The following is a 12137-nucleotide window of genomic DNA, read 5'->3' on the forward strand; positions in this document are numbered from 1 at the left end:
ACAGATACTATATAGCTAGATGGATACATCATGGCATGATCAAAGCTGGAATTGACGTTAATGTGTTCAAACCTCATTCTACAAAATGCAGCCACATCTGAAGCTAATTTAGCCATGATCCCAGGAGTGGACATTATGCAACACTTAGGACAGAGCAGCAAAAATACTTATCAAATAATCTACAAGAAGCCCATAAAAGACAATGCAAATTCATTTGCAATGGCACTTTTGCAGGGCTAGGAAGTATGCTACTGCCCGCTTTAATTAGAAACATGTTTTTAAGAATAGTGTTATTTCAGGATTAAAGACTTGAACTGTTCTTTGGGTTTTGAATTGGAAGCAACTTGATTCTCAGGACAGGGAAAATGCCTGAGAGAGTATGTTTTTATTTTCTACATGTACTTGGATTTACAACACATAAACAGGTGAAACGCAGTGTTGGGCATTATTGTGTCAATCAATGGATTTCTTTGCAAGTGTTACAAAACTGCAAATTTGACTAGATTTATTGTGCATTGAGCTGGCATTGCGAGGCCATAATTTTGCTTTGAAAATCTCATTATTTCAAACGAACAACATTACGAAATAAAATCAAAAGATGAAACAAGAACTTAACTGTTTGATCTTGATTTTATGAAGCAGGCAGAGTGAGAAATAATGTGCCCTCCACCTCCACCCATGAGTTTTCATATAGCTTTAAGCTGATGTGGAATTGTACTAAACTACATAACAGGTCTATATGTTTTCACATATATTTTGTTACTGATTACATGTGCCACTCCTCACTGCTATGCACAAAGTGAAATTCAATAGTTGTCACTGATAGAGTTCATAAACTCTGCCCTCACCTTTAGGACTGCACGTGCAAATGGGATCTCACGTTATTTCTCACTCCACACACTTCATAAAATCAAGATCAAACATCGAACAAGTAAATTCTCGCCTAATCTTTCAATCTTGGAACAAAAAACAATAAGCAGTCAAATGCAGATTTAGTCCTTCCAGATTTTGTTAATTCAGCACAACTGAATAACATTAGGTGATTACAAGGGTGCTGCAAGGGTGGTAGTAGTGAAAAAATAATTGAGGGCAAGAATTCAGACAACGCACACGGGGTAAATCTTCATTTTCAGCCTTCTAGCACTTGGCTTAACACACCGAGGAGCATACAATTCATGGGTGCATCCCAATTTTTTAGACGAACTTCTTCCCTGATGCATGTTCCTGGAGTACAAAGTTCTACATAGAGGGCTAAAAATGTGTTTCCCCAATTTCTTGAGCCTGGGCTGGGTCACAATTCGTGACTGTCATGCACCGTTTCTGATGGAGGTGCATATTTGGTGCTCTCATGTCATTAGCATGATTGTAACATGAGCTAAGTGTCTTCCTCACTACTCTCTGCCTCATAGCATTGCCAGCTGCCAATGTGCTCAGTAGTGGGGGGGCGGGGGGCAATCAGTATTCTGATGAAAGCACATGGTGCATCCAGCCTGCTCTTCTTGAAGGCAGTCTCTCCTTCATAAAGGGATGCTGCAGTGAATAATATTGCTGGAATTTAAAGCATGGAAAATAGAAAACTAGGTCAGTAGAGGATTGCAGAATGCAGTGCTGGATGCATTAGTGGTGGGGGTAGGCAGGAGGAGGGATGCCATGGTTCCGTGGGGGACCAGTAGGCCCTCAAAGACACCCCTCAGAAGAGAGTGGGAGCAGGTGGCCAGGGATGTGAACTCCTGGACTCTGGATATGAGCACCTGACATCAGTGCCAGAAGAAGTCAGATGACCTCACTTGGGTGGCCAATGACAGTGATCACATCTTTGTATGATATCTCCTATGCATAACACCAATCTCTCACTCTGCTGAATAAACCACATGTCCAACAGACACCCATCAGCTCTCTCTGGCATTGAAGTCATGCCTAACTTCCAGATACTCCACCTCACCCTCAGTTTTGCACCCAGCCTCCACATATCTCCAACTCTTCAGGTACAATGGACACATCACCCAAAAACACTGCAACACAATCACTGGTATCTCTTGCAGGTCAAGGTGGTACAAAATAGAAGGCAGCATAGCAGAATCATTAGGGGACAAGGATGATTACATCTCCTAAGCCCTGCAGATGGCTCCCAGCATCGCGAAGCTGGCTACAACAAAGCTCGTAGCATCCAATGTCGCCGAGAACAATGAGGATGAAAGTTTGTCCTTTCTCAAATCCCAGCGTTCTGCCTTCCTGCTATGTGGAATCATGAACAAGCTGCTGCTGGTTGTGACTGTGGACCTCTTGTTTCCCATCACCACTATTCCCTTGCACCAACCTTCACCTTCTGATTTCCTGCCTTCAGACACCCAAGAGCTGCCACTTGCCCAACCACAGTGGCGAGAGAAGGAAAAGAGAGAGAGCAACAGCATTGAAGAGACCCCATCACTTAACCTGTCAATCACAACTACCAGGTTAGATACTGGAGGCTAGTATAGATTTGGGATCGGCATGCAGTGAGTCATCTAGGCATGGGTGGGCTGCAGCCAGGCAAGGGGGAAAGGGTGCTTCATTTTCCAATTTACTGGAGGGTGAGGGCGCAGACGAGTTTCGCTGCAGAGGACTCAGATGAGACCTTCGATGGGGTAACATGTAAGGGAGTGCAGATGGACATGAACGTCAGGTGCACTGATTGACCAGAAGGGAACGAATCTCTGGAAAATCCATGGATGATTTGTCCAACCATATTATAAGACAGATTCCTGTCGCCATCAAGGAGCATGGAGCAGTCTGGCTCTAAGTTTGAAGATCGCATTATGCAGAAGACCTTACTCTCTCTACAGCCTCTACATCATCTCCTCACCATGCTGTAGGCTTAGAGGCACTGTCACTGCTGCCATCATACCTGTTGTGGTCTTTGTGTGGACAAGGCACTGAATCCTTTGCCATCCCTGTCAGGATGCAGCAACACTCTGTGGTAAATCCAGGAACTCACCACAACACCTCCAAAAACACTCGAGTGTACTTCCAGAGAATTTACAATTGCAATTGTTATTCAAAATTACCTTATCTGCAATTTGGGTGCCTGGCTCTTTAAGAAATGCTAGTGCAGGGCCCACCTTGCAGCTTAGTGCTTGCTGTTTGCACAGCGACGCACAAATTCATTGACCAAGACCTGCAAGGTCCAAATGAGATATCCAGGCATCACATCAGCTGGTTGCACTGAGTGACGTCAGGATAACGCTCCTTCACAGGTTTCTAGCGCATACTGGGCTTCCCATACAGGTGCCCTTCTCAAGAGGGCGATTTGCACCAAAGCAGCTGGTGGCATAGCTTGTCCCAGCAAAATGGTACTAGGCCTCTGTAATGCTGCTTCCATCCAGACAGTGCTAAAAATAAAAAAAAATTTCCAGATGCATATGGCATTAAAATACATTGAATTAATCATGTTCAATTTTTCTTACAGTGCATTAAAACCAATATGAGAAATGAAGTGATGCAAATAACAAAAATAGGAGTTGGAGAAAAATAGAAAATAGTGGCCAAAGTCATCTGCTCCTGTTGACAGCAGGCATCATGGTTGGCATGAGCGGACAATATGGTGAGAAGGCCAAAAATCAGTTTCACGCCCGCGTGAATTCACAGTGGGATCATCCGATGGTGGGATCGCGAATCTCGCTGGAGGACGGCACTGTTTTGCATCCCGCTAATGGGATGCAAAGTAAGGCCCGACTGGAATCATCCATTCCCCCACGCCTGATTTACCATTATGCTGGTGAGAAAACACGTCACAACAATCACGACGTGCAGAAGTTGGGACTTACCTTTAGGGTCTTGCTCAGATCATGGACATCTGAGGAAATGATGATACTGGAACCCTACAGCCACGGACCCTGGAGGAACATGTGCATCGCATGCTGGGTGGATCCTCATTGACATGGCTCTGCTGCGAAGCAGCTCTCGAAAGGTGGAGGCCTCCATGCAGCAGCTTCAGCTTCGCTGAGGCTTTGGACCTTCACGGATTTCGCCATGGGCTCGCACCATCTTCCATGGTTCATGCTTCGGGCCTGCTTTGGAAGTTCACGAGCTAGTACGGGTAATCAGCGACGTTGGGGGTGGGGTAGGGGAAGAGGGATACAGGAAGGTCTAGGTGTGAAGGTGTGAGTGGGAGAGGAAGGTGTACCGAGGGCGGGGGGGTGGTGGGGTGGGGGGGTGTGTGTGTTTGTGCGGAAATTAATGTGTTGAGGGGGATGAAGGTGTCGCGGGTGGGTGAGGTTGGGAGGGAGAAGGAGAGTGTCTGGGGGGAGCAGGGAGTAACGCGGCAGAATGCTGCAAGTGGGGTAGGTGTACGGTGGGGAGGAAGGTGTAAGGCAGGGAGTTCAGAGTGTGGAATGTGTCCGGGGGGTGGGGGAGGGGGTTGGGGGGACGGAGGGAATTTAAGGGGGGGGAAGGTGTCTGCAGGGAGGAGGAAGTAAGGGTGGAGGAAGGAGTAAGAGTGGAGGAAGGAGTAAGGGGTGTGTGAAATGTCCAGGTGAATATGCAAGGGAGGGTATGTGGAGCCAATGACTGCCTCCTGGGGAGTGAACTGAGTATGAGAGGGGGCAGAGTAAGCCAGAAGGATGACGGTACGTCAGTACCGGTAGAAGGGGTGATAAGGGTGGGTGTTGGGGATACTTAAACAATCAAAAACCCTGGGGGTGGGAAGGAGGAAGTTGAGGACGTCAATATGGATGGGGGTGGGATTTTCAGAAAGGTAGGGAACGCACACATTCGCCTGGACTTCCTTGATGACAAGGGTTTGGGCTGCAGGGTAACAGTGGGGAGGTGGAAGGTGATGCCAGGGGAATGGACTCTGATGGAAGAAAGGACATGGGTGACTTGGGGAAGGGGAAAGGACAGGGGAGCTGATCAGAAACGTAACTACCATATTTCTCAAATCAAAAGTGAGTGGAGCCTCGTGTTGGACGGGTACAGGTGCTGCATGGGAGTGTGATCAGTGGGTGGGCGGAGATGCAGGTCGGCTCAGATGGACAACTGAACGAGAACCTCAGCAGGCAGCATTGAAAATACTTGGGACAGTGAGATGGATGTGATTGATGAAAGCTCCGCATGCGAAGGACAGTGCTTGCATGAGGCTCCGAAAGATCCTGCCACATACACACTTCTCCCTCCAGAATCACCTGTGGGCCGGCTGCGTGCAGCTGAACTACTAGTGGGGTGGGGGTGGGGGGGAGGATGCGCAAAGCTAGTAAATGAAATTCAAAGACAACACTGCACATTATTCAGTGAGAGTGAAAATATTTTCAGCATATAAAGTGACAAAATGTGTTCACCCGTGCAACCACTTGTGATCAGTATTTCTTAACTTTTCCAGGCCTACCACTTCTAGGTGCTGCCCTGACATTCGCAGCAGGGGTGGAGACAGCCTGTGCAATGGTTGGCCTTGTTGCCTCTGATGACTTCGGTGTGTGTCTTCTGGAGGGTCGAATCCTTGAGGGCCCTGGCTTGCTTTGGCTGTCCTCCTATGGGCCAGCTGCTCGCCCTGCGGTGACAGAGGATGAGGTAGAGGAGGTCACAGGCAAAGGAGACCCGGAGGGAGCAGTCAGCTTCTGAGATTCCTAAGTGGATGATTGAGGGATGTTCAACTGTTGCTCCTCCTCCCTTCGGGTGCTTAAGGAACCCGGCATGACTCCTTGAGGGGAAGGAACACCTGGAGGGATGTCAAGGTGCCCAGTTTCTCTCTCTCGCATTGCCACTGCGGGAACTCACTCATGGCTGCTGTGATGGAGTGCAGGTCTGCACGCATCTCTGTGTTCTGCTGGACCAGGCTCTCCATGGAATCCACCATCCTTCCCAGTGAGACCTCCATACATGCACATGTGAGCACCACTTCATCAGAGGGCAAGCAGATGAACTCCTTCGACTTGTGTGCCACTCTGTTGAGGGCTTCCAACAGCTCTGTGTGATGTTCCCCCGCCTTCTGCTGACCCTCCATGATGAGTTGGAAGACTGAAGCCAGAGGCTCATCATCTGACTCGGACCTCATAGATGCCTCTTCTGAGTGCAAGGGAGCTCAGCTGAACTGCTACTGCGGACACGTGTCCAAGCAGTGACCATTAGATTGTGAACCCGAGCCTGCTCGGTATCTAGGTCCTACCGAAGTGTATGTGTCTGCGCTGGTGGAGGGTGGGGGTAAGCGGTGAGGCAGGTCTTCCAGGCTGCTGATTTTCAGCTCTTCAATGGAGGAGGTGTCTTCTTGGCTGAAGGTGAGGACCTGGGTGGAGCTGAAGGACTGGCTGGCTGAGGGTGTTGGTCACTTGTCAGACCTCCCTGTGAACCAAAGTAGAGATGGTTAGTAGTGCATGGCAGCAGAATCAAAAACAGGAGAGGGAGCACTCACAGTTACATTGAGCTGCACAGATGATCTGGTGCAGGGTCCTCATGTGGGCGCTCGTCGCCGACCTTATCGTCTCTGCAGGCACGGTCTACATCCTCACCAGTCAGTGCGATGGCACGCTCCTTAAAGTGAGTGAGGGGCCTAATGTTGGCCACTCCACCCCTGGTCTGGGACCTCTCCCATCTGCTGTGAGCCAGCTTCTCCTGAGTGAAAACAGATGGAGAGAATGTGAGCAGGATGTATGGCACTGCATGTGATGTTTGTGTGGTGAGCGGAGCCATGGACAGGATGAGGATGCGAGCTCCGGAGGATATGAGGGAGATGTGAGGGAATGTGAGAATTAGTGGTGTTGTCTGGGTGGTGTGAGATCCCTGTGGAGGTGTGACGGGTTTGGGAGTGTGTGTGTTATGAGTGATGAGGTGGTTGACTTATCCTGGCGAAAGGATGAGAGCATTCATTCTCTTCCTGCACCGTATGGCTGACCGCCTCTGTGCTCTGTTGCTACTGACTGCCATTGCCAATTTTTTTTCCTATTCATTCATGGGACATGGGCTTCACTGGCTGGGTCAGCATTTATTAGCTATCCCTAGCCCTTGAGAAGGTGGTGGTGAGCTTCTTGAACTGCTGCTGTCCATGTGGTGTAGGTACATCTGCAGTGCTGTTAGGGAGTTCCAGGATTTTGACCCAGCGACCGTGAAGGAATTACGATATATTTCTAAGTCAGGATGGTAAGTGATTTGGAGTGGAACTTCCAGGTGGTGATGTTCCCTCGTGTCTGCTGCCCTTGTCCTTTTGGATGGTAGTGGTTGGCCAATGCCTCCCAGGCTGAATTGGTGATTTGATGGACGTCCTGCAGTCAGAGCGGGGCTAGAGGACATCACAGTGGCCTTCTGCTGTGTCTAGCAGGTGCCCCAGAGAGCTATCACTAAATTTGGAGGCTGCCATCGCCTTTGCCTTCGGGGCCATCTGTTGCCTGGAGCAGTGCTGGTCAGTAGATGTGGAGTAGACTGCACTCTAGCGTGGTGAGCTTTAAATATGACGCCTGGAGCGTGGAAGCATTGAGGTCATGGTGTGGTGAGCCCGCCCACCAGCAATGTGGCGCTTTTCTTGTGAATGCATTATTAATGAGGCAGAACGCGCGGGAAGGGAACGATACGGCATGAAAATCCGCCATTGCGGGCAGCAGGTGAAATGACTTTTTTCATATCCGCTACCGCACTTAGTGCAAATCTGGGACGATTCAGTCCAATAACTAAAATATAACTAGGCTCATCATAAGAATAGTAAAGGGCAATGAAGAGTCAAAGTTAAGGATTTGGGTGAAAATGGGAAAAGTTAAGTTCAAGTGCAAGTAGATGAAGCTATAAAAATAACATTTATTGAACACCTTTAATGGAATCAAACAAAGGGGCTTCACAGCAGTAGTATGAAACAAAGTATGAAGCAGTAGTATGAAACAAAGTATGACACTGAGCAACATAAGGAGATATTAGATCAGATGATCAAAATTTTGGTCAAGAGGTAGGTTTTAAGCAGTGTCTTAAAGGAGGAATGTGAGATAGAGAGGTGGAGAGGTTTAGGATGGGAATTCCAGAGCTTGGGGCAGCTGAAGGAATGTCCCACTAATGATGGAGAAATTAAAAATGGGGAAGCAAAAGGGACCAGAATTAGAGGTGTGCAGATATCTCCGGGGGTTGTGTGACTGGAGGAGATTACAAAGATAGGCAGGGATGAGACCTTGGGGGGATTTGAAAACATGGATAAGAATTTTAAAATCAAGATGTTGCTTGACCGGGAGCCAATATAGGTCAAGAGCATGGGGTGATAGGGAAATGTGGCTTCCTGCAAATTAAGACATGGCAGCAGAGTTTTGGGTGACCTCAATTTTATAGGGAATAAAATGTGGAAGACCAGCCAGGAGGTCAATAGATTGGGGCATAAATGACAAAAGCTATAAGTTTGTACAAAACACTGGTTATGTGCAGATAGAATACTGTATTCGGTTTTGTAGATATTATAAAAATGACTTGGAAACCATGGGAAACAATCAGCAAAGATTCACCAAAATGATGGAGGGATTGGTCACTATAGTTATCAGACTGGGATTATTTCCACCGGGGGAGAGAAGACCAAAAGGAGACTTAATTTTAAAAAAATATGGAGAGTTTGATGGAGTAAATAGGGAAGAACTATTTTCTCTGGTTAGAGAATCGGTGAAGAGGAACAATCAATTAAAATCATTACTAGGAGATTGACAAGAGAAGTAGGGGAAAGTTAATTACAAAGAATTGTTGGGAGCATGGAATGTTTTCCCATGAAGAAGCAGAGACTAATGCTTCTTGTGAGGGAAAATTTTAAACAAAAAAAAAAGGAGAAAGGCTATGGGTGGGGGGGGCTTGCAGTGGGATTTGTTTTGAATTGCTCAACCAAAAAAGTCAGCAACAACATAATGGCCAAAATTGCCATCTTCTGTCCATAAAGTTATATGGTTTAATATACAAAACAAGTCTGTTGAAAACACAAAACATACCAGCATTTATTCTTTTGTCAAGCATATTAGACTTACCTATATGCTCACCACATGTATCACAATATTCAGCATAAAGAGACTCAAAGCAGTTACAACAATAGGGTCGACCTTCTTTCATGATGTATCTCTGGCCTCCTAGGACAGTTTCACACTCAAAGCAGCAGAAATGCTTCATATGCCAGTGTCTACTTTCAGCCTCTGTGCACTCATCTGCAAAGATGATCTAGGAAAAGAAAGATATATTTTTATTTCTTTAGAGAGCGTGATGAGTGCCAGCTCCAAATCCTCCATTGGGTTAACAGTTTGGGGGTCAATACAAGATTTTATGGAATTCTGGACTGGAAATTGGAATGCACAAAAGATTAAAATAGGGTAGTTTTCTTTCCAGTAATCATTTTTCTGAACATACATATAGAATTCTCCTTTCCCAATCTAATACAAATCGCATAATGATTGAATCTTTAAATACTAATTTGCTCATATCCAAATCAGTTTCTACAGCAGCTGGGCCACTATATATGATTACATCAACACCAACCATTCACAATTCAGTTTCCTACATTTTTAAAAATGTTTTTTTTTTAACCCTGCATAAAGATATAAATTTCATGAACATTGTGCATTTTAATTGCATGGTACTTTCATTGGGAGCTATAGGTGTTTGAATATTGAGGAAATTCATTCCATCTCAGTCTTTAGGATGCAAATGGATATGGGAGACAGTGGATCTGGTCACTGGTCTTGCTGGTTAGGGACACACCAGGGCCTGAATTTTACACCCCGTCCCCCCCTCAACCCTTTGCAGGTGAGTTGGCAGGCAGGGGAGGGTGTAAAATTGGACGCAATGCCATAGAGCATTCCCAGTGTCTGCCTGAGCCAAAATTTTATCTGCACTGGGGAAGGTGTTGGGAGGCCACTTGAGGGCTTCCTCTTGCTGCTGCTGGGATTTAACCCATGGTAGGCTGTGGCTGGTGCCAAGTGTGAAGCCTGGCAGTTTTCACTGCTCGGACTGGTGGCGAAAGGCTATCTACTTTACGGGCCCCCGGGCCCATAAGAAGCCTGTTTCCATGGTCTCCCCACCCCATATTTCCCCTGCCTATTTTCGATCACATTTAATCTAACTTTTCACCTCTGTTGCCATTGTCTTGATGTAAATTTCCATACATCATTATTCAGTTATGCTTTAAAATTAAACAGCTAAGAAGGAACAGTTTTTATGCCATCAGTAGTGACAATGAATTGGTACCAGCACCAGCTGATGGGATAACCCTGTTTATGGACATTTTTCTTTAAAACTAATTGTGCTAAATTTTAACTAAAACTTGGCACTCTATTTATTGGACTGTCAAATTTAATTAGGAAATATTAGCATAGATTTCTCAGTTAGGTGCAAGCCTGATCAGACGTTAGTAATAATGGGTGCATTGCATCCACTTGACCAGTAGTGCACTGATTAAATGCAAATTTCCAAAGAACACTAACTTAAATAAAATGGTTAGATGCCAATTATGGATAAGATCCGTCATTGGGAGATTGATTACTGTGGGATAGAAAATTGTACATTGCTGCCAGTTTTATAGGCAAACATTTAGGTTTTTGAAAATTTAAGCAACAAGCTTGTGAGACAAAAGCAATGTGCACAAGAAGTGAACTATGTTACAAAGTGGCATGGTTTCTGATGCAGCTGCAGAGTTTTTTTTTCCTGCAGGTAGGCAAACAGATGAAGAAGGCATTCTTTGTCTCACAGCCTTCTTGACTTCCAAAGAAATATGGACTGGGTTAATGGAAGCAGCTAGCTGCTAGTGTTAATATCTCCTCCATAACCTTGCACATATAGAAGTAATTTAGGAAAAATTTCAAAGATCTTTCCAGATCCGTTAAGGTAAGGGAACTCACAATGATTTGCCGTTAAAGGAGCGTAACGAAGCATGTAAATCATTTACCATTAGTTCCTTCTCACACTGTTTTATAGTACATTCACACCTTACCACAAATGTCCATGTTGCAGCAAGGTGCCCTATATATTCCCATCTTCACTCACATTGTTACATGCATTCAACTGAAAACCAGCCTTCCATCAACTGTGGCTTGAATATTCATATTCGTACAAGCATATCCACCATGTCTACATGCTGACACTTGTGTATTGCTGCAGTTCTTTTAATAATTGAAATTCTGACTTCTTTAATTCCATTTACAGGTAAAGATAACCCATAATACCTGGGAGAGGACACTTAACAGAACTAGATTCCCTGGGAGTGAAATTCAATTTTGGTGAGAACACAGAACAATGGGAGTGAATCTGCCGCCCATTTCTTCTCTGTTGACTTTTCCGCCCACCTTGCGCACATATCAAAACTAAATTTCATCTCCAACTTTAAAACTCTTATTCAGTAAATGGAAGAAACCCTATTAATGCTTGTAAAGGAGACTATTAAGGATGCAGGAAATGGGGAAATAGGTTTGATGCCCACTTTGAGTTTGAACTCCCTGTTCCTCTAACTGTGATCTCTTGTACAACTTCTTCCTTTTGCCCCACCACTTCAGGCTCCAGACCAATGTCCTTTCTGATTTTTATTTGTGTACAGTTTGTTACACTGCACAGCATGTTTCAGATTGTCCCATGGCTGTGCACCCATACAGTCAAGAGGGATCATTGCCCTAAACTCTAGAATTTCCTTCCTAATGCTCTGCCTTGCCATTTAGCACTCCTTTAATACCCATCTTAAAAGTAATCTTTTTGACCATTCTTTTGAACATCCTTCCTAATATCTCTTCTTTGACTCAGAATCCAATTTTTGATTGCACCTCTGTGAATCACTTTGGGATATTTTTCTATATTAAAGGCAATAGATAAATGCAAGCTGTTGTTGAATGCGTCCATAATCTTGAGATGTCCATAACGCCAAATTTTAATGAATGCAGCACTGAAGTTATGAAAAACTACTTGAAACAATTTTACTTGTGGAAAACGTGTGTAGATATAGCAAATGTCCAAAGAAGAAACCAAATATAGTTCAGTCAATCAAGCACTAAAAATGTAATTATATATAACTTGCAAAAATTTACAAGTTAAGGAGCAAAATCTTTTTGACAAAGTGATCGTTGAGTTGCCACAACTTTTGAAAAGTGGAGTTCTGAGGTTCTAAGAATGGGAAAAGTCATTACATTCTCTCTTATAAGTGGTAATTACAATATACGTTAAACACATCAATTTCATAGTGTTCATGC

The 12137-nt window shown here is 45.1% G+C and overlaps 1 protein-coding gene across 7 annotated transcripts in view; it reads right to left on the bottom strand.

The window, feature by feature from the left end:
• prickle2b (prickle homolog 2b) overlaps window positions 1-12137 on the bottom strand; it is a 164848-nt gene that overhangs the window by 25018 nt on the left and 127693 nt on the right. For all 7 annotated transcript variants that reach the window (XM_041192669.1, XM_041192672.1, XM_041192671.1 and 4 more), the window contains one exon: window positions 8943-9129. In XM_041192669.1, the coding sequence (XP_041048603.1) occupies window positions 8943-9129 (187 nt within the window). The remainder of the gene's footprint in view (window positions 1-8942; window positions 9130-12137) is intronic.

Source organism: Carcharodon carcharias, chromosome 7 (genome assembly GCF_017639515.1).
Source record: "Carcharodon carcharias isolate sCarCar2 chromosome 7, sCarCar2.pri, whole genome shotgun sequence".
Taxonomy (NCBI): Eukaryota; Metazoa; Chordata; class Chondrichthyes; order Lamniformes; family Lamnidae; genus Carcharodon; species Carcharodon carcharias.